The 26,463-nt window shown below is 52.3% G+C and overlaps 2 protein-coding genes across 13 annotated transcripts in view; one reads left to right on the top strand and one right to left on the bottom strand.

The window, feature by feature from the left end:
* The window catches only part of PRPF40B (pre-mRNA processing factor 40 homolog B), a 21,549-nt gene extending 285 nt beyond the window's left edge, over nt 1-21,264 (top strand). The window contains exons 2-26 of one of the 7 annotated variants that reach the window (XM_029955087.1): nt 6,910-6,990; nt 7,765-7,908; nt 8,231-8,296; nt 8,957-8,984; nt 9,205-9,230; nt 9,367-9,477; nt 9,764-9,884; nt 9,965-9,989; nt 10,211-10,414; nt 10,620-10,749; nt 10,832-10,896; nt 11,356-11,520; nt 11,622-11,730; nt 12,115-12,265; nt 12,907-13,040; nt 13,719-13,833; nt 13,982-14,073; nt 18,526-18,642; nt 18,875-19,012; nt 19,221-19,316; nt 19,551-19,637; nt 19,857-20,031; nt 20,300-20,361; nt 20,475-20,618; nt 20,719-21,264. In XM_029955087.1, coding sequence (XP_029810947.1) covers nt 6,973-6,990; nt 7,765-7,908; nt 8,231-8,296; nt 8,957-8,984; nt 9,205-9,230; nt 9,367-9,477; nt 9,764-9,884; nt 9,965-9,989; nt 10,211-10,414; nt 10,620-10,749; nt 10,832-10,896; nt 11,356-11,520; nt 11,622-11,730; nt 12,115-12,265; nt 12,907-13,040; nt 13,719-13,833; nt 13,982-14,073; nt 18,526-18,642; nt 18,875-19,012; nt 19,221-19,316; nt 19,551-19,637; nt 19,857-20,031; nt 20,300-20,361; nt 20,475-20,618; nt 20,719-20,811 — 2,616 coding nt within the window. In that variant the 5' untranslated portion in view covers nt 6,910-6,972 and the 3' untranslated portion in view covers nt 20,812-21,264. Of the gene's footprint in view, nt 1-6,892; nt 6,991-7,764; nt 7,909-8,230; nt 8,297-8,956; nt 8,985-9,204; nt 9,231-9,366; nt 9,478-9,763; nt 9,885-9,964; nt 9,990-10,210; nt 10,415-10,619; nt 10,750-10,831; nt 10,897-11,355; nt 11,521-11,621; nt 11,731-12,114; nt 12,266-12,906; nt 13,041-13,718; nt 13,834-13,981; nt 14,074-18,525; nt 18,643-18,874; nt 19,013-19,220; nt 19,317-19,550; nt 19,638-19,856; nt 20,032-20,299; nt 20,362-20,474; nt 20,619-20,718 lie in introns of those variants that run through there. The other 6 variants (XM_029955083.1, XM_029955084.1, XM_029955081.1 and 3 more) reach the window with 6 other exon arrangements.
* Nucleotides 21,265-21,540: 276 nt separating this feature from the next.
* The window catches only part of FMNL3 (formin like 3), a 54,613-nt gene continuing 49,690 nt past the window's right edge, over nt 21,541-26,463 (bottom strand). For 4 of the 6 annotated variants that reach the window (XM_029955068.1, XM_029955070.1, XM_029955071.1 and 1 more), the window contains 10 exons: nt 26,186-26,420; nt 25,979-26,047; nt 25,797-25,877; nt 25,579-25,708; nt 24,724-24,884; nt 24,278-24,379; nt 23,866-23,958; nt 23,455-23,578; nt 23,207-23,323; nt 22,415-22,500 (listed from right to left, as the gene is read on the bottom strand). In XM_029955068.1, the coding sequence (XP_029810928.1) occupies nt 23,232-23,323; nt 23,455-23,578; nt 23,866-23,958; nt 24,278-24,379; nt 24,724-24,884; nt 25,579-25,708; nt 25,797-25,877; nt 25,979-26,047; nt 26,186-26,420 (1,087 nt within the window). In that variant the 3' untranslated portion in view covers nt 22,415-22,500; nt 23,207-23,231. Of the gene's footprint in view, nt 22,501-23,206; nt 23,324-23,454; nt 23,579-23,865; nt 23,959-24,277; nt 24,380-24,723; nt 24,885-25,578; nt 25,709-25,796; nt 25,878-25,978; nt 26,048-26,185; nt 26,421-26,463 lie in introns of all 6 variants that reach the window. The other 2 variants (XM_029955069.1, XM_029955072.1) reach the window with 1 other exon arrangement.

Raw genomic sequence — 26,463 nt, 5'->3', positions numbered from 1 at the left:
CCGGGGCGGTCCCACAGCGCCCCCGGCGGCTCGGGCCGGGGCCGGGGGGGCGGGGAGGCCGCTGGGGGTACCCGGGACCCCGGGGGAGGGCAAGGGGCATGAGGGGTTTGGAAAGGGAGCCTGGGAGGGGGAGGGGAGTGGGGATTTGGGGGAGAAGGGGCGGGGAGGCCATGATGGAGGATGGCGGGGTGGGGGTATAAGGGGTTTGAGTGAAACGTGTGTTGCGGTACTGGGTGAGGAGGGGGGAGGGAAGAAGAGAAGGGTGGGTTTCTGGAGAACGGTCGGAAAGGTAGAGGGGGTGGGAATGTGGGAACCGAGGAACAAGGGGAAAGCTGGGGGCCACAGTTTCCCCTCCTGGATATTTGGCGTGCCGCACGCCCCTCCCCAGACTCAGTGCTTGTTTCCTCTGGAAGCCATGGACCCCATAAGACCACTTGGAGACCCCCTTCTCTTTCGTTTCCCCCTTCATTGTCTCCTGAGGTTAGGAGGGGGCATTGTCTCCTGAGGAAAGGGAGGCTTCTGCCCCCATCCAGTGCTGGATAGTCCAAGAAACGAGAAGGCAGGGGACCCTTGGTCCCAACCCTGGCTCTGCCATCAGCAAACTATAACAACTCTGTGTGACCTTGGGCAAGTCATTCCCTTTCTTTGGGCCTCAGATTTCCCATCGGTTTAAAAAAAAAAAAAACAAGGAAAATGCATGAGAATGATACCCCAGATCTTTTCCATCTTCAAAATGGGGGTAGTTCTTGGGGAAAGAGTTCAGGAGAATGGGTTCTAGGATGTGGGGAAGCAAGGGAAAGAAGGCTGAAGATAGAGGCGAGGCCTTCATCTGGGGCTGCAGAAAATCCCCTGGGATGGGGGGTGGGGTGGGGATGGTAGGCACAAAGCGAGCAGGGGTGGTGGATCGGGCTAATCAGCGCCTCCGGAATCCTGTAGCCCCTCCGGAATCCTACTGGAGGGACGGAAGAACTCTGGAAGTCACACAGAAGGTTGAGACCTAACCCAAGAAAATGAAGACCAGAATGAAGTCTTCATTCTGAGGGGATGGCCGGATCAGAGAGAAGCAATGGGAGATGTTTTCTAGCGAGACAGCCAGTATCTTTGGGGAGTACGAGGAATGCTAGGCCTGGTATAGAGAGGTGGGGACTAGGATGGTCTTGAAAACAGGGAGGAGCTGGCGCCGTTTTGGGCAGCTGAAGCAGGTAGACTGCAGGGTAATCAGCTGGTCTCAGCCTCCGTGGTATTTTTCTTTTTGATGATAGTTATTCTTTTCTGAGAGGTGTTGATTTTTCCAACACAAATCCCCTTAGGGAGTGAGTCAGACCAGGCCAACCTTGGGGTCTCCTGGAGGATTTTAGGATTGTGTGTGGACAGGGGTGAAAGTCAACAGGAGAATCCGTTTGTAAGAAATAGCTGTGGCACCATCATCCTTGCTGGGAGGCAGCTTTGTAGAGGAGCTGAAAGCACAGGCTTTGGGGTCAGACTGTTTGGATTCCAAGCCTGCCTCTGCCATTTACTTTCTTAGAACCTTGGTCAAGTTACTTCATCTCTCTGAACCTCAGTTTCTTTATTTAAGAAATGGGGATAATAACCTCTTAGATGGTTGCAAGGATTAAATGAGTGTTTGGCATGGTATCTGGCTCGTAATAAGCACTCAATAAATATTAGTTGTTAGATGAGATTATTCCCTCTCCATGCTCTTCCTTTTGTCTCTCCATTCTTGCTCTTTTCTCTTTTTATTCTTTCTTCTGAATCTTTAGTTCTGTGATGCCCTATAGATGTAAAGTCTGAGAATTGATTGTACCTTGAGGTGGGAGGCGGGGTTCATTCCACTGGCCCAAGTGAGCATATGATCAATTGTCTCTTCATCATCTCTCTCCAGCCCACAAATCTATTTTTGTTCAAGGAAGACACAGGATCTCCTCTTTTTACCCCATTTCCTATATCCCTCTCTCACATGAGTTACTTCAGAGTCTCACCCCAACGTGTAATAAGACCCAAAGTTATACAGGCACTGCAGCCAGTGAGATAGGGGCAGCAGTGTTCCGGGAAGGAAAGTGTACACATTGCACAGAGGAAGCTCAGGAAAGAGAGGGCTTTGGAATTTCCATGGTAATTTATGTTCATTCCATTGCTCTGTCCTCTACGGGAACTGTCCAAAACAATGCAGCATCTGGATCCTGGCCAGGGGTCTCCATTCCAAGTTAAAGATGGTCAGTGCTCGCTTTGGCAGCACAAATACCAAATTAAAGATGGTCATATACAATTCATTTTTATGTTATTTAGATTTTCCCATGCCAGTATTTGATTCCAGTTCCTTTCCCCCAGATATACAGACAGCCTCTGCCAGTTTGTCCCTCTCATCACAGGCTGCCTTAGCCCAGGGACTTTATACAAATGTACCTGAGCATATGCACACACATGCACACATTTGCCTGTTTTGGATATTCCAGAGTGCAAAAAACTAATAAGGTTAAGGATGAGTCTGCATTTGATCACAGTACTTTGTATGCAGAGCCCTGACTAGACACTCAAGAGGAGGCTTAAAAGGAGAAAACATAATCTCAGAATATAGAGAAATCTGAATAGGGAGATGGGCAGTCCTGTGGGAAACACCCAGCAAACATCCACAGGTCAGTGGTGCCACGGAGTATAGCATTTATCCTGAGGGGACACAAGTAGGTGGGAGTGTGTATATGTGTGGAGGAAAATCACAGAGGTAATTTGAAGGGGGTGAATATTGGGTCATCTTGAGCAAAGAGAGACAGTGGAATAAGTGGTGTAACCTAACAATTTCTGTGCAAAGAGGAGGGAAGTCATTGAGTCAGCCTGAGCCGAGAAGAGTAGATGAGCCTTGTTGAAAGGTTTTGAATGTTAGGTGAGATTCTGTAGGGTGAGCAGTAGGGAGCCATTACTAGTCCTCAAGGAAACGTTGGGTCCTTGCTGATTTAACCCACAAGGGTAGTGGGCAATATGCTAGAGTGAAAAAGCACTTGTTTCCTGTGGCAAGGACTGTGCCCAGAGGGTAGAACTGGAGGGCACACTGGATCCAGTCGTGGCTGTGTCCCTGACAGCAGTGGGGCATGGGACTGATAATTCCCCTTAGTTTTCTCATCTGAGAAAGGAGACTACCGTGGGTGGTTGCCAAAATACCCTCCACATCTGCCATTCTTGTTCCCTGAATAACTACCAGGCCTTACTAGTGGCCGTGTTTTGTGGGACCTGCCAAGACCATTTAGTCATTAAGTCAACACACAAACACCTACTGTGTACCAGTCTGGGACAGTGAGGAAAATATAGTGGGGATAGGATGAAAAAGAGGCACAGTCCCTGCCCTTTAAAGTTTAAGGTCTAGTGGAGGCAGCAGATAATTTCATTGATTCTGAGACTCACATTTTAACATTTCTTGTCAAAATACATCTTATATATATATTTTTGAGAGACTATGCGTGTGTATGCACGTGGGAGGGGCAGAGAGAGAGAGAGAGAGAGAGTGTCTTAAGCAGGCTCCACACCCAGTGCTGAGCCCAATACAAGGCTTGATCTGCCATGAGATCATGACCTGAGCCAAAATCAAGAGTTGAACCCTTAACTGACTGAGCCACCCAGTTGCCCAAAAGATACATCTTAAAATCGATGAAGTATCATAATTTAAGTGGTGGCATTCGAATTTTATTAGTGCCACATAAAATAACTGTACAATCAGCTTTGTGCAAATAACTGTACAATTCTGGTGGGTAACTGCTAAAAGGGGCGAGTACATGGTACACAAACATGCAAAAGAGGGCTCTTGATTTAGCCTGGCCCACTGGGATGGGAGGAAGCCTTTCCTGCAGAAGCGATGACTGATAGATGAGAGACCTGTAGGCTAGATCAGTGGGCTTGGCAGGAAATTGTGCCTGGCAAAGATGCATGCCTGGCATGGGAGAACTGAGAGGAGGTGAGTGTGGCTGGACGGAGCACAGACCCAGGAGCTCAGTGTGGATGAGGCTGGCACAGCAGTTGGGAAGCAAACCTCCCACAGCCTTTCGGGCCTTGGGTAGGGGTTTTGGTCTTTACCCTAAGAACAGTGGGAGCCATCAAAGAATTTTAAGCTGGGAGTAACATGGTCTGAAGTGCATTTTGATGAGCTCGTTATGGCTGCTGACTGGAGTGGATGTGGGGGGAATTACTACAGGAGATTGGATGAAAAAAGGGGTGGTAGGGTGGAGGAGGAAATGGAAAGAAGTGGATGGATTCAAGAAATGTGTACGAGGTACAATTAGCAGGACTCCATGATGTGTTGACAAGGAAGAGGGAGGTGTGGAGAATGACTCACTGGTTTCTATCTTAGACAACTGTATGGATGCTGGTGCCAATCTCAGATGGGCAGCTTGAGCCTAGTAGGACCCAAAGATGGTTATGCAGCATCTGGGAGGTCAGAGAGGATCCTGAGGCAGCAAGAGGTGGTCAAGTATGGCACAGAGAAATGGATTTCCTCCCATATTCCTCCCATATTGATCAGTTTATTTAAAATTTTTTTTAATGTTTTATTTATTTTTGAGAGAGAGATGGCTTGAGCAGGGGAGGGTCAGAGAGGCAGACACAGAATCTAAATACAGGCTCTGAGCTATCTGTCAGCACAGAGCCTGATGCGGGGCTCAAACCCATGAACCGTGAGATCATAACCTGAGCTGAAGCCGGACACTGAACCGACTGAGCCACCCAGGCGCCCCTAGTTTTTTATTTCTTATTCTGAGGGCAATCTTAAGCAGGAGCAGGTCTGAGTACAAGGCTAGAGTAGGTGAACACTGAGAAAGATGATTCAAGTTAGAATAGTTTGGCTTATTCCCTTCTCTACTTAGGACAAGATGTGTGGAAAAAAAGGAAGGACAGATATTGCTAGAGGTAGAGATTAGAAAGCACCTTTTTTTTTTTATTTTTTTTAATGTTTTATTTATTTTTGATACAGAGAGAGACAGAGCATGATCAGGGGAGGGGAAGAGAGAGAAGGAGACACAGAACTGGAAGCAGGCTCTAGGCTCTGAGCTAGCTGTCAGCACAGAGCCTGACGCGGGGCTGGAACCCACGAATGTGAGATCGGACCTGAGCCCAAGTCGGAGGCTTAACCGACTGAGCCACCCAAGCGCCCCTAGAAAGCACCTTTCAATGCTGAGCCTTCTCAGCAGAGGGATCATTGGGTAGGTAGGGAAAATGAGCAGCAGTGAGGTGTCTCCTCTTTAGCCGTCTACCACCTTTCTCTAGAACTCCTTCCTCCCTTACACCTTCTAACCTTCAAGCAAAAAGAAGGAGGGCAGGACCTTTTGGCTGCATCGCCAAGCCTCAGTTCACTTGGAAATATATCTATTTTTTTGAATGGGTGGTAAAATCATATGGTTACAAAAGGGCATATATACAGTGAGAAGTTTCCCTTCCCACTTCTGTTCCCCTTCTACTGATTTCTTGTATGTCATCTTTTCTTTCCAGTTTTCATACAAATGATCCAACTTCGCTGTACTTCCTCCCCAAACACACACTTATTAATGTATCTTAGAGATTGCTCCTATCAAGACAATGAACATCTTCATTCTTTTTTTATGACTGCATAGTATTCCATTGTACATTTGTGTATAATTTCATAGTTACTTAGTGATGGATATTTGGGCTGATTTCAGTCTGTTATATGAATAATGCTGGAATGGAAACATACATACATCATTTTGGCCATATGAGGCTATATCTATAGGACAAATTTTTAGAATTGGGAGTGTTTGTTCCTTTATTTGTTCCTTCTTGCATTCATTCAATATTTATTGAGTACCTGTTATGTGCCAGACACTATCAGGTACCAGGAGTCCAGCTTTCAAAAAGTCATGTGAATCTCTGTCCTCATGGAATGTTGTTATACTTTAGTAAGGGGATAATGATAATTACCAAACTGTATACACACCAAGAAACTTAGAAGGGAATCAGAGAATAAATTGGAAGGATCTGCTTTAAATAATCAGGAAGTCTTGTGAGAGCAGGTAATATTTAAGCCAACAACTGAAGGATGGGATGTGACACACAGCCATTAGGTGTGGGAGACCTTGGCTGTTCAAAGTCTCAGCCACAGGGAGATGGGTTTGGGATCTATAGGGGAGGGAGTAGAGCTAAAGAGGAGGAGGTGACTGGGAGTGGGGGTGTCAAAGAGTGAGTGAGTAAAGCTGAGGCCAGTTGTGGGAGGCTGGCAGTGACAGAGAGAAGGAGGCTAGTGCTTAGGAAGGTGTAGTGACTGTGTTTAGAGGGCTTTGGGACTCTAACTGGGTGAATTCAGGTAGGGGAACAGGAAAAGGGGTCACATCCTCCCTGGATACTTTGGGAATGAGAGGTTTGAGGGAGGTGCAGCCTTTGCCCAGGGATGGGAGAATGGATGAAAAGCCTTGGGAAGATCTAGTCTGTGCCTGTGGTACAGCTGCCTCCATCTTGTCTGTGACTTTAGCAAAATAAAGATGACTTAAAAAAACATTTTTTTTAAATGTTTATTTTTGAGAGACAGAGCATGAGCAGGAGAAGGGAGGGGCAGAGAGAGAGGGAGACAAAATCTGAAGCAGGCTCCAGGCTCTGAGCTGTCAGCACAGAGCCCATCGTGGGTCTTGAACTCTTGAGCCGTGAGATCATGACCTGAGCCGAAGTTGGACGCTTAACCAACTGAGCCACTCAGGTGCTCCTAAAGATGACTATTGAAGGGGCATGGCCTATTGGCTCTTGGCTGGTGGAAGAGAACAGACCTAGCCAGGGCTCAGAGCTGGGTGTGGGCAGGAAACTGGGCCAGGGGACTCTTTCTCTGAACTTTGTGCTCCTTTTTCATCCTCACTGCTCTGCTTCCCTTCTGCAAAAGCCCATCTCTTTGCCCATCCTGGGTCCTATGACTTTTCTCTCCCTCAACAGTCGGTTCCCGATTCTGGTCCCCGGCCCCCAGCAGCGCCTGCCCCCTTCCCACCGGGGCCCCCCATGATGCCACCACCCTTCGTAAGTTTCATGTCTTTCCCTGGGCTTGGCTTTTCCAGCCTGCAACCCCCAGCTCCCCAGTCCCTAGCACTGCTGCATCGCCAGCAGTTTTGTGTAATGCCCCCTCTGCTGCCCTTGGTAAAGGGGTGGTGTTCCTTGGGCATTGGGGTGGGATGAGCTGCTGTTAAGCTCCCAGTCCATCAGGTTGATAGCTCCCCCTTTGTCTTTGTGTCCTTGGGTTGATAGAGAGGGTCTGGGGAAGAAGTGGAAGGGAAAAGACCCTGTTAGTGTGAGGGCGTAGCAAGGCTGCCTTTCTCTTTTACTGCTCCTTATCTCTGTTCTTTCAATATGCCACAGAAGGCAGACTGAAATAGTGGCTGGTGGTCACAGAGTTGGAGGAAAAGGGATGGGAGGCAGGGGACTGGGGGATTTGGGTACCTGGAGTCCTGCCTTTTGGCCCTTCCTCTGAGAGGCCTAATTGGGGAGAATTGGCGAAGAAGTGGAGCCTTCCAGCCACAGTCTGGCGGCAGTTACACTTATGTTTTCCCTCTCCCTTTGCTACCTCTGAAGAAGCTGTGTGCTTGCTTGTTAGGCCCAGAAGATCCCCCAGTTATCAGTCTTTCTCAGTGGTGAGGAGCAGGCAGTTTTCATGCTTTGTGCTTCTCAAACGAAAGCCTTGAAATTGCCTCAGAGCCGGGGTGGAGGGTTGAGAGGGTTGGAAGACAAGTGGATATTCCCTGAGAGGTAAAGGCAGTGCTTTCTCTGCTCAGTATCGCTTCCTTTCCTCATTTCCAGATGCCCCCTCCAGGAATTCCCCCACCCTTTCCTCCGATGGGACTACCTCCCATGGGTCAGAGACCACCAGCCATCCCCCCAATGCCACCTGGCATCATGCCCCCAATGCTTCCACCAATGGGGGCACCACCACCACTCACACAGGTAATCCTCTGTCCTGCACCAGTGCCTCAGAGCCTTGGGAGCCTAGCTGGGGGAGGGAAAGGAAGCTGGGAGAGGGGTGAGAGTGGACATCTCGACTTTAGGATGTAAGGGGAGAAGAGAGGGAGCTTTAGCTAGGGCCATGACGATCTGTCTGCTGAATGACTGTAGAACACTCTGGCAAAGCTGAGAGCCCAGAACCTGGGGAATGTCTGAGGGTATACCCATGTGAAGGTCATGGCCCCAAATGGGATCTCCCAGGAGCCTGCCTAGCCTGTACCTGCCCTTATCTTGGTAGCTGGTTTTGTCTTCTTTGTATCCCTAGATACCAGGAATGGTACCTCCCATGATGCCAGGAATGCTGATGCCAGCGGTGCCTGTCACCGCAGCGGTAAGCACTGGGGGACGGCAGGAAGCAGGCTCTGCACTGCAGCCCTGTGGGTCTGACTTGGAGTGCAGGAATATGGCCTCCAATCTTTCCTTCTTCTCATCGGATCCACCCTGGTCCTGGCAGCGCTCCCCACACTCAGGTCCTCCTCTCCAGCCATGTACTCTGCTCTTCTAGTTTCTCACTCATCCCCAGTGACATGTACATTCTCATTAACTCTTAGGTGTGCCCAGCTCCCTTAAGGAACACATTTGTGGCTGACACAACTCTTGCAGAGCTAGCCCTCTGGACACTTGAATACAGTCCTCTATTCACATCTTCTTTGTTTCTGAAGGAAGCACAGGACCTTCTTGTGCCATTGCTTAGTGTAGTAGAGCCTGGGTAGAATGTAGCATTTGGCATCCAGTGTGGAAGAGGGGTCTCAGACAGAGATTGACTCAACAAAATACTCTCACCTGAGCAAAACAAAGAATAGAGCTGCTATGCAGTTCCCCTTAGGGTTCTAGAGTCATGGCCCCAGAGGGTGGGGGATACCTGTTAGGGAGCAGAGGTTCCTGGGAGCAGGACAAATGGATCCTGGCCTGCTTCTTCATCCCCCATGGCCTGGGTCCTGGGGGCCACTGGGCTTGGCCCCAACCCTTCCCCCTCCTCTTTCTTCGGCAGACGGCTCCAGGTGCGGACACAGCCAGCTGTGAGTCTTCTGGGGGTCTGCTCACCCCAGGCTCGGAGGTTGGGGGGTACAGGGGAGAGGGGACCATGGACTAGAGCCTACCCTGGATCATGCCTGTTGGGATGCCAGGGAGCCTGGGATGTTGATGGGATATTTATTGGGGATGGAGTAAGGGAGGAATAGTTGGGATAAGATGGGGGTTGGAGCAAAGACTTAATGTTTCCTTTGGCTTCTTTTCTAGCTGCTGTGGCTGGGACAGGCCCTCCGGTGAGTTCTTCCAGCTCAGGGGTCTCTGGGTTGAAAGGCTGACAGTTGGGGGGCTGATGGTTAAATCTTTGGGGTGAGGAGGAGAAGCTTTGGGAAGGGAGCCTTGACCACCATTCTGTGCACCCCCCCTCCCCAGAGGGCCCTGTGGAGTGAGCATGTGGCCCCTGATGGGCGCATCTACTACTACAATGCTGACGACAAGCAGTCCGTGTGGGAGAAGCCCAGCGTGCTCAAGTCGAAGGCAGAGGTCCTGAGCAGGGCTTTCTGGCCCTTCTTTCAGCTGCCCTGACCCTTCTGAGTTCTTGGCCTCCCCTGAGTCTTTAACCATACTCATGGTTCCTCTGATCCCAAGATCCCTGACCACCCCCCAACCTCCCTAGGATCTCAGGAAGTCTACCTTCCCCCATGTTGAGCTAGGCCAGGTGGTAACTAAAAATTCCCATGTCCTCTATTCACTGGATCCCCTTAGCTCCCCCAATTGTGGCTAGAGGGCATGCCTAGTCTACTGATGTCCTCTGCCCATCCTCTTGCAGTTGCTGCTGTCTCAGTGTCCCTGGAAAGAGTACAAGTCAGACACGGGCAAACCTTACTACTATAACAACCAGAGTAAGGAGTCTCGCTGGACCCGGCCCAAGGACCTGGATGACCTGGAGGGTGAGGAGGGGGTGGGCCTGGGCTGCAGTTCTGGGGGGTGGCACTTGCCACCCTGTGACTGTTATCTTTTCCTGTTGCAGCTTTAGTCAAACAAGAGGCCGCAGGGTGAGTGACTTGCCCACCTATCCATCCAAACTTGGGGCCACCTGAGGGGTGGGAGTGGACCCTCTCTCCGTGATCCCTACTTCGTGGAAGAGCCAGCTCTCAGTCTCCTTGTGGAGTGGTCTGCTCTGGCCCCAGTCCTTCGCAGGATAGAGACAAGCTGGTCCCTGACTCTCCCTGTCTCTGCTCTACTTGTGGACACTGCCGTTCTGGCTCACCTATAGGAAGCAGCAGCAGCAGCCACAGATACTGCAGCCACAGCCACCTCAACCCCAGCCTGAGCCCCCACCTGTGCCACCTGGCCCCACCCCTATGCCTATGGGCCTTCTAGAGCCTGAGCCAGGTGGCAGTGAAGATTGCGATATGTCAGAGGCTGCCCAGCCTGTGGAGCAAGGGTTTCTGCAGCAGCCGGAGGAGGGCCTCAGCAGGTGAGGGCTGCCCCCTGAGGCATTCCAGATACTGGCCTCAAGCCCCCAACCTGGTTGGTTCAACCCTTGAATTCTGCCAGGCCTCAGCAGGGCAGAAAAGGGCTGCTCTAGGGAGCCAGGAGAGGGTGGCATGCTGCTGATCACATAGGGCACTGAAACTGTGGGGACTGGGAGATGCTGTGGCTGAGTCCCCTTTGCCCCCCAGTGCTGCTGGACAGCATCAGCCACCACAGCAGGAGGAAGAGGAATCAAAGCCAGAACCAGAGAGGTCTGGCCTCAGTTGGAGCAACCGGGAGAAAGCAAAGCAGGCCTTCAAGGAGCTGCTGAGGGACAAGGTGCGGGGGTGGGGCTCCCTGGGTAGGCCTGGAGGGGGATGAAGGAGGGCAGGCCCCATGACCCCTGCCTGCTCCATTCTAGGCTGTCCCCTCCAACGCCTCGTGGGAACAGGCCATGAAGATGGTGGTCACCGACCCCCGTTACAGGTAGGCCTGGGCAGAGGGAGCCAGGCCCTCCAAACCGTGTTTATGAGAGCAGCGGGGCCAGGGCCTCCCTGAGATGTCCAGCTTAATACTCAGGCCCCATGGGGGCCCAAGTATGGAGAGCAATAGAAGGGTAAGGGTAGAGGGGAAAGAGAAGCTGGACGGCCTCCAGAAGGAAGAGGGGAAAGGTATCTGATATGAGACATTCAATAAATGCTTGTTGAATTGAATTGATTTGAATTGAATTAATTGGGGTGAGGGGGCTGGAAAGGGTGGAGGCCTGACTGCACCTTGAGCAAAAGAGCCCAGTCTTAGCGGTGTCTTGGAGCCCAGTCTTCCCTTCACTGCCTCCCACCCCTCCCCTCATCCCAGAGACCCATCTTGCCTCCTTGCAGCCTGCTGTGCAGAGCGGTTCAGGCTGACTCCTCTTTCCCCACCCCACTCCCACCCTCTCCACCCCAGTGCCTTGCCCAAACTGAGTGAGAAAAAGCAGGCATTCAATGCCTACAAGGCCCAGCGGGAGAAGGAGGAGAAGGAAGAGGCCCGGCTAAGGGCCAAGGAGGCCAAGCAGACCTTGCAGCATTTCCTGGAGCAGCACGAACGCATGACCTCTACCACCCGCTACCGGTCAGGGGGCCTGGCTGGGGTGGGGCCTGGGAACACTGAGAACACATGGTCCCAGGGTCTCTGTTGCCTGCCTGCCTACGCACAGCCCGTATACTCCACAGGAGGGCAGAACAGACCTTTGGGGAGCTGGAGGTGTGGGCTGTGGTCCCTGAGAGGGATCGAAAAGAGGTTTATGATGATGTCCTCTTCTTCCTGGCCAAGAAGGAGAAGGTAACAGTCACTGGCTGGATCCGTCAACCTGCCTCACTTTACACTGTTCATGTTTTTGCATCCTTATGGATTCTAGCTATTCATTTCTCCTCTGCCCCAGGGTCCCAGCTCCTTACTCAGAAGCTGGTATGGCACTTGCACATCTCCCTGTTTCTGGCCTGGGCCGATATCCTGGGTGTGGGAGGGCAGGAAGGCATCTATGAAGGGTTGGTCTGTAACCAGTGCTCCTTCCCCTTGCTGGGAGCATGGAAGTCTGGAGCCTGGCCCTCCTAGGGTACCCTAGCTACCTGTTTTCCCTGAATGTTCCTCTGCCCAGGCCCACTTGAGTAGCTCCGACCTATCCGACCTTACCCTGACCCTGACCCTGACCCTGTGGCTCCCCAGGAACAGGCCAAGCAGCTCCGGCGCCGCAACATCCAGGCCCTGAAGAGCATCCTAGATGGGATGAGTAGTGTCAACTTCCAAACCACATGGTCCCAGGCCCAGCAGTACCTCATGGATAACCCCAGCTTTGCTCAGGACCACCAGCTGCAGAGTAAGCCCGGTCTCCACTCCCGCCTGTCCCTTCCCCTTTCCTTACTGAGCTGGGACCCCACTCTCCAGACTGGAGATGCGAGAATGCTGGGCCACTCCCTCCCTCCCTCCCTCTGGTGTCCCCTGTTGACCTGGACATTGTGTGTCCTTGGAGGAAGAACTCTAGGATAGGTGTCAGAAAACGAGGAGATGATTTTTGTAACTCATGTGAATATGGTCTTAAATGGTCCTGGCACAGTGGGCCTTAACCAGTCACATGTGTTACAGTGAGCTGTTGTTGGCCTGTAATCACTGGCAGTATCAGAAATTTATCTTCTGAACTTGCCTCAAAGACTGACTCATTCCCAGTTCCATAAAACATAAAACCTCAGATCCCGAGATTACTGGTTTCATATGATTACTTCCAGTAACTGAATTCACAAGAGCTGAATACATGCTAATTTTTCTTCTTCTACATTAACAAGCCCTCCTCCAGAACCGCCATTCCAGTAGCTCTCCCACATAGCCCTCTGGCTCTCTTGCCCACCACCCTGGGTGACCCTGGCATCTACCAAGGCAGCATCCTTGAACACTGAAGGTGCTGGGGGCCTGTGAGGGTATCCCACTGGTGCGGTACAGGCTGAGCCTTCCTCCTGAATTCAGACATGGACAAGGAAGATGCACTGATCTGCTTTGAGGAGCACATCCGAGCTTTGGAGAGGGAGGAGGAGGAGGAGCGGGAGCGGGCCCGCCTTCGGGAGCGGCGTCAGCAACGCAAGAACCGGGAGGCCTTTCAGGTATCTTTTGCCTGCTGGATTGGAACTCTGCTCTGCCCTGGAGCATAACCTCTGCCCATGCCCTGCCTCCTCTCACCTAGGCCTACTGTTTCATCTGTGCCTCGTCCTGTCCCACTCCGCAAGGCCTCTGTGTGCCTGCAGTTCTACCTCTGCTGTATACCCTCAACTCTAGGCCTTCCTCTCCCTACCATCTCCTCTCTCTAGGGAGACTAGATGTATGCACCACCCAGAAACTGCCAGCAGAGAGCACCCTAAAGGCACAGCTTGGAAGCTTGGCCAAGTTCATTTCCCTTTGGTAGGGAGCTAGATAGGCATAGCTAGCTTGCCCCCAGCTTGGAAGTGGCAGGGGTGGTTGGGGTAAGGTTGCTGAGGGGAGGGGTTACTGAGATGTATCACTTCAGGAAGCTGAAAGCAAACTACAGGAAGAACATGCTGCAGACAAGGTTCTATTTCTCTGCCTTCTAGCCCAGCTTCTGCTCACGTTTTAGTTTCTTCCTGTCTGTATTTGCATTGCTCTCTGTGTCTCCATCTGTATCTCTTCATCTCTGCCTCCTTTGCCTGCATTTCCTCAATCCGGATTGTTCCTGCCTCTTCCTGCCGTCTCCTCTCTTCCTCGCATCTTTGGCTCTGCCTCTATCCCTGTCTCACTCTCCCTGTAACTGGCCTCTCCCTGCTCAGACCTTCCTGGATGAGCTGCACGAGACAGGGCAGCTGCACTCTATGTCCACCTGGATGGAGCTGTACCCAGCGGTCAGCACTGACGTCCGCTTTGCCAACATGCTGGGCCAGCCGGGTAAGGCAGCCAGGCTCCCCCTTTTCTAGCCTGGCTTCCTGCCCTGCCAGCCTCTCTGCACCCCCACTCCCTCATCCTGTCCTCGACCCCACCCCCAGGCCTTGGGAAGCTGCCGCCCGCCAGGCCCCCCTCCCTCCCTCCCCCGCAGGCTCCACACCTCTGGACTTGTTCAAGTTCTATGTGGAGGAGTTGAAGGCACGATTCCATGATGAGAAGAAGATCATTAAGGACATTCTTAAGGTGAGGGAGGCCTGGGGTTGTGGGTGGATGCAGGCTGGGTGCAGGGCACACTCTCTGGACAGGACTTCCTGTTTTGCAGGAGCATTGCAGCTCAGTACAGCAGATATCTACTATGATCCCTTACTGTGCCTTGGGGACACAGATATAAGGAGCTCATGACCCAATAGGAAGATAGACATGACACCTATTATATAGAGGAGCAAGCACTATTACAGAGACAAGAATCCAGAAAATTAACATTTGAACTACACCTTTAAGAACAAGTAGGTGAAGAAGGATGGAGGTCCTGGGCATAGGATATTACAGGAGCAGAGGCAAGGGAGTAGAGAGGCCATGGCAGTTTTGAGGAGCAAGGGGCACAGCTGATCATAAACTGGTAGCTCACAGATGTGTTCCTTCTGGCCTGTACAACGGTTTAGGAAACTTTTGAATTTGTTGCTAATATTTTAAAGTTGGGAGGTTGCACAGAGAAATCTGAGTTTTCAGCTTCTTTTAAAAATATGGATTATCAGGGCACCTGGGGATCTCAGTCAGTTAAGCGTCCAACTTTTGATTTTGGCCGAGGTCATGGTCCCAGGATCGTGGGATTGAGCCCTGTATCGGGCTCTGTACTGAGCTTGGAGGCTGCTTAAGATTCTCTCTTTCCTTCTGCCCCTTATTCCCCAGCTCATGCTCTCACTCTCAAAAAAACAAAATGTGGATTTAGCAGCACTAGGCTGGTTTTGCAAGGCATTCAGTGGATTTAGGCTGAGATGCCATGGCTTTTTAAAAGGGGCATGCCATCCTGTCATCATCACTAATCACCTCTCTGGCATGGCAGCAAGAGTTCAGCTGCCATTTACCACTGTGCATGCACATTGCTTGTCTGATACTAGAGAGAGTTCTCAGTGTCTGTGTCCATCAAAGGTAGAAAGGTGATTGAGGCAATAAGAGAGCCTTGTGTTTCAGGAGGAAAAAACAAAGTGACAGTGTATTTCTTTATGGAAGTCAAGAACATGCAAATACACTGGGGAGGCAGTATGCCCAGCAGTTGGAAGCAGCACTGTGGAAGCAGACTGCTTGGGGCACAAGGCTAACTTAACCATTTATTAGTGGTGTGACCGTCAGCAGGCTTTTAAGCTTCCTCAGCCTCAGTTGCCTCACCTAAAAAATGGGGGAATTTTCCACCAACATATACCTAATTACCGAGGGGAATAACTTGGTACCTGGGGTGAGAAGGGTCTGAGACCAAAGCTAGGAATGTCCCACTGTGTACTCATTGGTTTGAAATCCTATGTTTTGCTTTACAGATTCAGGTGTTGCATCTTAATACCACGTTACTTCTCTCTTTTAAAAAAAAAAATCAAAAAAAAAAACTTAAGTGTTTTAAAGTTACTTACCATTAGGTAGGACATACCATATGGTCTATGGCTTCCTCTGTTTCCCTGGAACCACACACCCCAGTTTGGAAGTAGAGCCCTATGTATAAAATGCCTTAAGTGCTAAAATAAGAAATCTGGATTTTTATCTTGTAAGTTACAGGGAGCCAGGGTCAGATGATGTCTCAGAAGAGCCACTGGGTGTGAGGGATGTGAGTGTAGAGTGGTACCTCTCAGACCCAGTGCTTATGTCTTTAAGGATAGGTGGTGATAGGACAGTATTTGAAGCTTCAGGACACTGAAAGTCAGTGGCAAGTGATTTAAACACATTTTGAGCTTGAACCATCCTCTTCTGACTCAGCCCAGCCTTCTCCTGCTATTGGGGCCCTTTGGTAGAAAAGTCAGAGCAGCATGGGACTCTGGAGGTGGGGTTAGAGGTGCAGGAGGTGGCAGGCAGACCAGATGGGAGGTAATCTAGGTGGGAGATGAACTCAGCAGCAACAAGCAAGTGAGGGAGACCTGTAGTGCTCCAGCTGTGTTCCTGAGACCCCCTGAGTTTGCTCAGGGGCACCTGGGGACAGGCAAGAGGAGCTGAGTGAGGGGAGGGATTTTATGCTCCTTCCTCTAAATACAGCAGCTTCTATCTTATATATTGAGGTTCTATGTAAGATTTTTGTTGAAAAAATGTTTCTGCTATTGAGGAAAAAAAGGAAGTTTAAAATCAGTAGGATAGAGTCTCTCAGAAGTAGGATGGACAGATTTTTTTGTGTGTGAAATCGAGGGCAAGGAAGGAATGAGTCGAAGTTGGTATAGGTGGATGATGGTACCATTGGTAAGGATTCAGCAGGAACAGGGCTAAATAAAATAGAAATTCCATTTGGGGAATAAAGCAAATACTATATTTTAAATAGGATTATCATGTAAAGTATAACTATTTAACCCCAGGAGAGCTAAATTTTATTGGATGCTTACATTTTAGCCACAGAGTGGCTGGTCCTGCTGACAGGCCTGTAGGAGTCCTGTCCTCGCTGGGTCCTGTCTTACCATATCTCCTGAAAAAAGGTGCTTTAGATAGTTCCCCTTCCTGTTCCCCTGTTTTGGGCCCCTGCCTTTGGAAGGCTGAAGAGCTCAGGAGTCCCTATGCCCATCCACCAGCCTGGCAGACTGAGGGCACCTCTCACTTGGTAGAATAATAAAAAGAGTCTTGGACTTGGAACAGCTGGAAGCCAGAAGATTGAACCTGGGAGATCCATGGGGAGGGGACATTGGGGGGGGGATTGCTCACAGGAAATAAACTCTCTTGGGATCTGCTGAATTTGAAGTTTCTGTAAAATATCCAGTCTATTATGGGTCTGAAATCAGGAGGGAGGTAGGGGGTGAGATTGTTAGGGACAGTGTAGATTGAAGACTAAGTGCTGTTCTCAGGGGAACAAGTACATCCAAGAGAGGCACTGAAAGAGGTCAGAGACAGGAGGGCAGTACTGAAGTGAGCAGCAGAGGTGCAAGGACCAACCAGTCAAGTGAGGACTGAGAAGGGTCCCTTGGAGTTGGCTATGAGGAGGACATGAGCACATTTAGGAAAGTAGTGTCCGTGAAGAGGGTAGAGTAATAGGTACAGCATAGACCTTAGGGTCAGGTGACTCCTGCCTATTTACTGCTTGAGATCTCTGGAAGTTATAAATGTCTGAGCCTCAGTTTCTTCATCTGCAAAATAGGGATAATTTATGTACACGGTTGTGAGAAGTGATAGTATGTATAAGTGTCTTGCTTATAGGAGGCCCGATAAATGTTTATTCATTTTCTTTTGTGCTGCATTTAAAGATTTTGAGTCAAAGGGAAAGAAGCAGAGGTTGTTACCTTGAAGAAGGGGTGAGCAGGGTGGACAGGATGTTCCCAGTTAATTGAGGTAGGAGTTTGATGGAAGGGGCCAGTGGAAAGGTGAGATTGGAGCTTTCGTTTCCCTGAGAGAGAGAGACTGGTGTGTTTAAGAAGGGCTGGAGCACGGGTTGAGGAAGTGCTTTTGGAATAAACAAGAGTATGATGTCTATACTGTATACCTGAAAACTAATACAACACTGCATGTTAACTAACTGGAATTAAAATAAGAATTAAAAAAAAAATGCATAGAACGAAGGCCAGAGCAAGTTAGTTTGGTATAGAGAGAAGGGGAGGGAACTGGGCCAGTGCCCCAGCCCACTTAAACTTCAGTGGCTCCACATTTCACCAGGTTGACACAGGCCAAGGGAGATAGCTTTCCTAAGTCTGCTTTATTGAGGCATTGAGAGGTGTAGATGTGGAGCCCTGAGCCTGGCCCAGGGTGCTTCAAGAAGGGGAGGTATTTTTAGTAGTGTTCTGGAGATGCATACCCGATGGCCTCTATTTCCCCCATGGACTAAGGGGTCTGTATGAGTGTAGTGCTTCAATCTCTGGGCTTTGGAGTCAGAAGGACATGGGTGGAGTTCTCAGTCAGCCACATACTAGCTGTGAGACCGTGGACAAGTGCTCTAGTTTCTGTAAACCTTGGTTTCTCCTTCCACATAAAATTAGGAGGCCAGGACCTAGGCTTAAATTTCCATACTGAGGATTAAGAGATAATGGGAAGTGCTCATCATGGTACCTGGCACATAGTAAGCACTCCAGAACTGAGCCAGAGGATAAGGCCAGGAGGTGCTGACTGAGAGTGCAAGGAAGTTATTCAGCAGCAGGAGGGCCCCAGTGGGGACCAGCATTAGGTTCAAAAAACAAAGAATTAATTGTGAGAAACTCAGGCATCAGTTAGCAGACGTGGCACATACACACACACACCCTGCTCCCCCTTCCCATGTGATCCAATGCCCCCCGCACCCCCCCCCCCCGCCCCGCTGCCCAGTTCCCTGGGACATCCAAACCAAGGACAGATACGGGAGGCTTAATCATCAGATGGTGAGGACTAGGACAGCTTGGTTTCAGAAGTGCATCTGAGTCCTGCAGGTCTCATCTGGAGGCTGGGGGACTTCTAGAGCATTCTGTAGTCTGCCCTTTTGCCATCCCTGGAGGCCAGCTTCAGGCTTCAGGCCCATGCTGGCCTCTGCTTCATGTGCTGCTGTGCTCACAGGACCGGGGCTTCTGCGTGGAGGTGAATACAGCCTTTGAGGACTTCGCCCACGTCATAAGCTTTGACAAGAGGGCCGCTGCGCTGGACGCAGGCAACATCAAGCTGACCTTCAATAGTGTGAGGGGCTGGGCAGGGCGGGGCTGTAGCCAGGGCTCCATTCTCAAACTCCTCCTTCTGTCTTGTTCCATTGCTTCTCGTTCACTGCCCCAGTGTGACCGTACCCCCTGTTCAGGGGATGGCTGCAGGTGCTCAGACCCCAGCTTCCCTTGACCTGTTAAATGCTTGAGTGGGGCCTGGGCATCCACCTTCCTGGGTGATCAATCCAGTTCTGTGTCCTTTCTGTCCTCAGCTGCTGGAGAAAGCAGAGGCACGGGAGAGAGAGCGCGAGAAGGAGGAGGCACGAAGGATGCGGCGCAGGGAAGCTGCCTTCCGAAGCATGCTGAGGCAGGCCGTGCCTGCTCTGGAGCTGGGCACTGCCTGGGAAGAGGTCAGGGCTGTAGCCTGGCACCAAACACCACCCCCTCAGTCCTGACGGCAGCGGTGCTTCTCCACCACTGAGGGCCCACCCCAGTTGTAGCACAGCTCACGGCCAGCTTCGGCTCCCTTCCTTCCTCTGCCCCAGCCCGGCCCTGTGCTCATGGCGGTGTCCGTGCTGTGCTGGGGCTGGTCTGATCAGCAGTGCTCTCCCGTTCAAGGTCCGTGAGCGCTTTGTGTGTGACTCAGCCTTTGAGCAGATCACCCTGGAGTCGGAGCGGATCCGGCTCTTCCGGGAGTTCCTGCAGGTACTGGAGGTGAGGCAGAGCTTCTGACCCCTGCCTCTGTCCCAGGCTTATTATGAACACTCAGTACAGCTCAACAGAGACCCCAGTGGCTTCTACCCTTGGGGCTCTCCTTTCCCTGTACAACCATGGGAAGTCTAACACTGTCCTGGAGAGGCCTGAGGCCCTAGCCTGAGAGGAAGAGGCAAAATCAGAGGTGCAGAGTACTTCCTGGTGCCTTCCTCACCACTCCTTTTGCCTCTACAGACTGAATGCCAGCACCTCCACACCAAAGGACGAAAACATGGCAGAAAGGGCAAGAAGCACCATCGAAAGCGTTCCCACTCGCCATCAGTGAGTTGGTGGGCAGAAGGATGTGGAGGGAGGCTGGACTGCCTTGGGGAAATAGGAACCACATTTCTTGTTTTTTTCCCCTACATCACTTCCTCTTGGAGTGAGATTTGAAAATCCCATTGGCCCTGGATACTCCACTCTGTCCCTAGTTCCCAGACTTGAGGGTTTCTGGAGGCCAGAGACCCTGTGCCCTGACAACATATCTGCTGATCTGCCCAGGGTTCTGAGTCAGAAGAGGAGGAGTTGCCCCCGCCGTCTCTCCGACCCCCTAAACGGAGAAGGCGAAACCTCTCAGAGTCAGGCTCTGAGCCCTCTTCCTCACTTGATTCGGTTGAAAGTGGGGGTGCTGCCCTTGGAGGACGGGGTTCCCCATCTCGCCTTCTTCTTGGATCAGGTAAGCAGTTCGGAGCTGGAGAAGTTGACTCAAATGAGAGAAGGCCCTCAGGGAGCCCAGCCAGCACCCTGAGGTTGGAGGTGGAGTGGATCGGGTAGGAAGAACATCCCATCCCTACCCAGGCAGAAACTGGGAGAAGGAAGGAAAACTGGACTGACAGAGACTTTCTCAGATAGCTTCCTGTCTAAAGAATGAGGACTATGGCAGAGAAGGGGATGAACACCCCCCACCGCCCCCGTGGGCCTTACTGGGCATTTTTTATCCCTAGATCATGGCCTTCGGAAAGCCAAGAAACCAAAAAAGAAAACTAAGAAGAGAAGACACAAGTCGGTGCGTAGAGAAGGGACTTCTACCCAGGGCCCTGCCATGTTGAGAGAGCTCTTCAGCCGCCTCCCAGGCTGTCTTTCACAGGAACTGAGCAGGCGGGCTCTGGGTTCTTACAGAACAGTCCTGAGAGCGAGACAGACCCTGAGGAGAAAGCTGGCAAGGAGAGTGATGAGAAAGAACCAGAACAGGACAAGGACAGGGAGCTTCGGCGGGCAGAACTCCCCAACCGCTCCCCAGGTTTTGGAATCAAGAAGGAGAAGGTGAGAGGCAGGCATCTGACCCCAACCCAGTCAGCACTCTCTCCAGGCCTTGGAGGCCCTCAGGGGAGGCTGTGGGTGAGCTGTGCCTTTGCTCCACCAGACGGGCTGGGACACGTCAGAAAGTGAGCTGAGCGAGGGCGAGCTGGAAAGGCGTCGGCGGACACTCCTGCAGCAACTGGATGACCACCAGTGACCCGATGAGCTGCTCTGCTTCGGGTCTGTGTGAGGCTGTGCATCCTAGGTCACCCTCACCATCTGCACTAGACTCCTTTCTTAGTCTGGTCTGTGTCTACTCTTCCTCAAGTAACCCTGCCCCCAACACACTATTGCTGGCACCTCCCAGGGTTGCTTGTGGTGTTGAAGGGTCCTCCACTTCCCGGGCAACTAGTGCAGTTCTTGCCCTCAGCCCCAGACCAGAGATTGGTATGCCATGTGGGGTAGGTGGTGCCAGTAGAGAAATGTGAGAAGGGCCTCTAGGGAAGAATGACAGGTTGGTGACAGGTGGGGTCCTTACCCTCTAGCACCAATGCCTGCTCCTGCCTGCCCAGGCCCTCGGGCTCTACCACTCCTTCTTCCTTCAGCCCCGGGACCCAGTGTATGTGTGTTTTGTTTTGTTTTTGTTTTTTAAATAATATTTATAACATGGCCAGTGGCTCTTTTATCTTCTCCCTATACTGCCGGGTAGGCTCAATACTGGGCAGGTGCATGCGTGGCCAGCAGAGAGCACTAGTGTCTCGTGGCAGGCCAGCCTCCCTTTGTGTGGTTGGGCCCACGCAGCCTGGTTCCCCTTCCCCAGGCTCTTGCGCTCACCTCCCCCAAGCAGATGGCAGCTCCATGCAGCCTCCTTTCCATCTCCATGGTTCAGTTCAGGCTAAATGGCCACCGTGGTCCCCCACACTCAGAAAAAGAAGACAGAGTCAGGCCTGGTGCTTCAAGCCTTTGTTGAGAGAAAGGAGGTCTGGGATTTATGTACACGAGAAAAGGGAGGTGATACATGTACAAAAAGAAGTGGCTCCCTGTATTCTCCTCCAGGGGCTGAGAAGAAACTGGCAGGAGACTGAGAAAATAGCTAAGACCACCATGTCCCCTGCCCACTGCCAAAAAAAACCCTTTGCAGTAGAAAGGAAGTGAGGATGCTGATGTCACACCTTTCTCTAGCTATCCTGGGGCTGGGACAGAGAAAACCTCTACCCTTCTGCCCACCTCAACAAGAACACAATCAGCCTAGAATGGAAAGGGCCAAGGGCAGTAAGCGTGGCATCACTCCTCTACCCTTATCACCAGGGCACAGCTAGGTGGGGTCCAGGCTTAGGTGGGCCTTGCTCCTGGTAAAAGATGATCTGAGTCTGATGATAGGATACTGGAGCTCCCTAAGTCTGGATACTTCCAGACCACAGCTGACCATAGAGCTGCAAAAAGGAAGGGAAAAAGAATTGATACTTGCTTTCTCCTCTCGTCCCTCTGGCCTAGTGACAGAGGGTCTACGGACCCCTGTTTAGGCTAAGGCTAAAAATGATTTTTCCCAGCCCTGAGCTGACCATTGGTGACCTTTCAGGAAAAGAAGATCCTGGGGGGCAAAGTGCAGTACTCTAGGCACCAGGGAAGTGTCAGGCCCCAAAAGACCCAGTGCCCACATTGACATCAGGCACATGCAGCTCTGAGCGCTGGGGTGGACGCTGGGTTGAAAGCTGCAAAGCCCTCTGCTGTACCCTCAGCCAATTCCAGGGCTCTAGGTCCACAGGTTGGACTTGCAGGACTCTGAGAGTTGAAGTGCTTCTGCCACCAAGAGGGCCTTAGTGGGGGCCTGGAGCCCGAGGCGGGCCATTGGGTGGTGCAGCACTCCTGGCTTGGTGGCGAACGACAATGGGCTGGCGGTGGAGGCCTGTGGGAAAAACGGAGGCCTGTGAACAGGCAGGGAGGCTGGGCCAGGCCTGCCCTCTGTAGGAACCGTCCCTTCAGGAGCAGCCCCACAGGCAGGGCCAAAGAAGACCCAGCCATGAGGCCAATGAGGGAGAAGCTTAAAGGAAGGTAGAGGGGATGGTCAGTGACACTCCAGGGCTCTGCATTTTCAGAGGACCAGGTAGGGGTGACTAGAGGCCACTGGGCAGTGGCAGAAACAGTAGACTCAGCAATAGCCAGAAGCTGGGGAGAGACCCCAGGTAGACTGAATATCAGGGAACCAGTCAAGGATCATCTGATACCCCCCTGGGCAGAAGCTACTGCCAGAGCTCTTAAGATGGGGATGGAGGGGCCCAAGTCACAAAGGATACCCGGGCCCAGGAATGGAGCCTCAGCAATGAGAAGTGGTGGCCTGGTCCAGAAGGGAGTCTGGAAACTCCCTGCCCCTTGAGTCTTAGTAGAAGCCAGGACAGCATTAGTGGGAGAGAGAACACTTCCCTGAGGGCACATGCAGGGGATAAGCCATGTTTCTCAGAGCATGGGGCATGCAAATAGAGTAGTATGTGCCCCCCATCACCACAAGGCTGCCAGGGGATGGTTCCAAGTCATGCAGGGGAGGAGGTGCCTGTGGGCCCAGCAGGAGTCCTGGGAGGTGGGCATGCAGAGGGGACAGCTGCGGTGCCCAGTACCTGTCAAGGGCCCCAACCTTGGGGGTTAACAGTTTGACTCATCATGGTGGGCTGCATCGCAGAAGAAGCGTGAGCCCCGCTTGGCAGTACGGGCCGTGAAAGGGACACTCTTCAGCACTGTGGCCCAGGAAAGAGACACAGTGATCAGACCTCATGGGTATGGGGTGGGAAGAGGGCCCAAAGGAGTAGGGTTGGAGATTGGGAGCTGGGCCTAATGGCCAGACCCAGGGGAAGGATAAGGGCCCCACCTGTAATGATGTCCTCAATGGTACCGTCCTTCCCCTCGTAAACAGGCCGATGCTCTTTGGCCTGGCGCCTCCTCAACTCTGCAATTAGCTCCTGCTGTTGCCACTTGTTCCGCTGGGAGGGCGTCTGGGGCCGAGCATGTGAAGGGGAAGGGAGTCATCACTAACCTACCATGGGACTGGTTCCTGGCCTGAGACGTAGGTCTGAAGATGCCCTTGATTGTGTACAGCAGCCCATTCCCAATCATTGCCTAGGAATCCCCTCCCAAAGCCCCTTTCCCCATCCCTTTGGACTGCAGCCTCAGACCCTCTGGGTGGTCCCTGGGCTCCAGTTTTCCACCTCTCAAGCTCTCTCCCCACCCCCTCATAATCCTTTCTGCTCTCCTTCAGGCCCCAGCTCTTGGTCCCACCCACCTTGGCATCCAGTTTCTTGGCTTCCTGAGCCAGCTGTTTCTCCCGCATTACCTCCTCCTGCTTCTTTCTAGCTTCGTTCTCTTGTTCTGCTTCCTAAGAACCATGGGAGGTTGGGGGGTGGTGGTGAGGCTCACACAGGCTGTGAGGGGAGGGGCTGACATGGAGGGTGGAGAATGGGTGGCAGTGGGGCCAGCAACCCCAGGTGGCCACCCTCTGGAGGGGCACTTCCTGCCCTGAACAATGACAGGAAGGGCCTGGGCCCCCACCCTGACCACCCGTTCACAGCTGAGAGGCCTGTGGCCAGCTTCCATTGCTCCCTCCCAGGATTCCGAGGACTTGGAACCTAGCCCTCCTTCCCCCTACCAGTTTTCTTGCAGCCAAACTCCTTTTGAAAAGCCTCTCTTCTGATTACCTTGTAAGAACGGATGAATCGGACAAATACTGGGAAGAATACAGAAGGGGGTGTGGTCTTGGGGCTCTCACCGAAGTAGCGCACAACTGCATTGTAGGCCTCCTGGGGAAGGGGTGGACAGAAGGGATCAGCCTGGCAGAGGAGACGCCTGGCTCCCCACTGGGGACAGGAGGCTCACAGAAATCAGAGCTCAGGGCCAAAGAAGGAAAACCAGCATCCCCCAGCCCTGTGGGATGGATGAGAGCCCAGGGCTCCTAAAGCTCCTTAGAGTTATGTCTCCATGTGCAACTGCCTGTCCCCCACCCTCCCATGCCCCTTCTCCACCATGTACAGCCAGCGAACCATGTGGTAAAAGTTCTTTGGTTCAAGAACCAGAACAAAGTTCACTTGGAGGGACACAGTGCCTTCGCCCTAACTGCTCCCACCCGCCTCCACCCTTTGCCCACCTCGGCCGTCTTGGCATCCCGCTGGAGCTTGTCCAGTTTGCCTTCATTGGTGCTGAGGAAGTTCCGAAGGACACTGTTGTCATGTATGCTGCATTCCCGCCGAATCAGCTCCATGCCACGGCCTAGCTCCTTCACATCCAGCAGCACATTCTCCAGCGACACTGTGGGCACCAGAACCTGGGCTGAGGCCTACCCAGGGGCCAACATAACCACCTCCCAGCCCAGGGCTACACATAATTCTATCCACTCCCACCATCCCCCACCCCCCGCTGCCGCAGCAAGCAGGTTCTCCTGCCTCTGCTTCCTGAGCCTTCTGGTAGACACAGAGAAGTGCACACCAAGCTAATAGGGCTCTCACAGGCAAGGAAAAGGAATGGGGGCTATGAGCTCATGACCCCAAAGAGCAAGGCAGCACAGGAAAGCAAGCCAGAGAGACTGCTGGTCTCCAAAATGGAGCTGCCTCAAGCCTACCCCAGTTTTCATGGGTGGGGCAGAAATAACAGCTGCCTTATGTCTGTGGGGGCTTTATGGTTTCTCTAAGCTCTTGACATGTATTACAGAAAACTGCAGTCTCCAGAGCCAGCATAAGCAAGTTGGGAATGAATAGCCACTGCTGGCTACCTCTGCCTACTCCCATGGTACTCTAGTGGGAAGGGCTGGGTTAGGGGGGTGCCTGCAGGAAGGCTCCCTCAGGGGTGGCCCCTACCATGTGGCCCCAGCAGAAAGCTTTGAAGTGGCCAGAAGGGAGATAACAAAAGCCAGAAACAAAGGACCCAAGTGTTCCCTCTCCTAAACTTCCTGGGATTGTCCTGGGCTAGACATGAGGGCAGGCTCGCTGGACCAAGCTCCCCTTACCTGCTGCAGCCTTCTCCACAAAGTGCAGTTCATGCCAGAAGTTGGCCAGGTCTGGGTATTTCTCCTTCACGGTCAGTGCGATGAAATGCAGCAGTGTCATCTTCCTATCAGTGGACTTGGTATCCAGCAGCTGGGAGAGGGGGCAGGGGGTGGTGAGAGAGGGCTGGACACCATGGCTCCTCAGGCTTCCTGGCCCTGGGTTGTCCCCGCCATCTTACCAGATCCAGGCTCTGGAGCTTGAAGCCATACACAGCTCCTCGCTTGCTGCTGTTCATGTAGTTCCCCAGTGCAAGTATGATCTGTCCAAAAGATGCATGGGAGGTCAGGCCATGCCCTGCAGGCTCCTTCCTCCACCCAGGTCCCAGGCCCACTGGTGCCTGCATCCATAACCTCTCCTCACCTCCAACATCTGCTTCAGCTTCTGTGAGGACTTGACAGAGGCAGAGGCTGCAATGATGGCATTGAGTTGCTGGAAGGAAGATGAAGAGCTGCATAAGCCTAGGCCAGGGGTGGGGGTGGGTGGGCAAAGTCCAAGAGGTGAGGGGGGGAGGTGACTAGCAGCTGGAGGGATAGCCACAGATGACCCTGATTCGGGCAGAGGCTATACCGGTGTGAGCATCTGCAGGTTGTCTTGGAAGTTGCCCAGGAAGGCCATGCCGGCCATTCTCTGGGTTAGCCGCTCCACCTTGCTGAAAAGCAGCATGAAACGGTCCTCAGCTGCCAGCTCCTCCAGGGGCTGCCGCTCCCGCTCATATTGCCGCAGCAGCTTCACCTCAGCCTCTGTGGGCAGGAAGCGCATCAGGCACTCCACGAAGTCCACTGGTAGTGTCTGTAGGTCAAACCTGTGCAGGAGGAAGGAGATAGCTCAGGTCTTGCATTTGGCCA

The sequence above is a fragment of the Suricata suricatta genome, chromosome 10, assembly GCF_006229205.1.
Source record: "Suricata suricatta isolate VVHF042 chromosome 10, meerkat_22Aug2017_6uvM2_HiC, whole genome shotgun sequence".
NCBI lineage: Eukaryota > Metazoa > Chordata > Mammalia > Carnivora > Herpestidae > Suricata > Suricata suricatta.
This window is presented reverse-complemented; position numbering and strand designations above follow the sequence as displayed.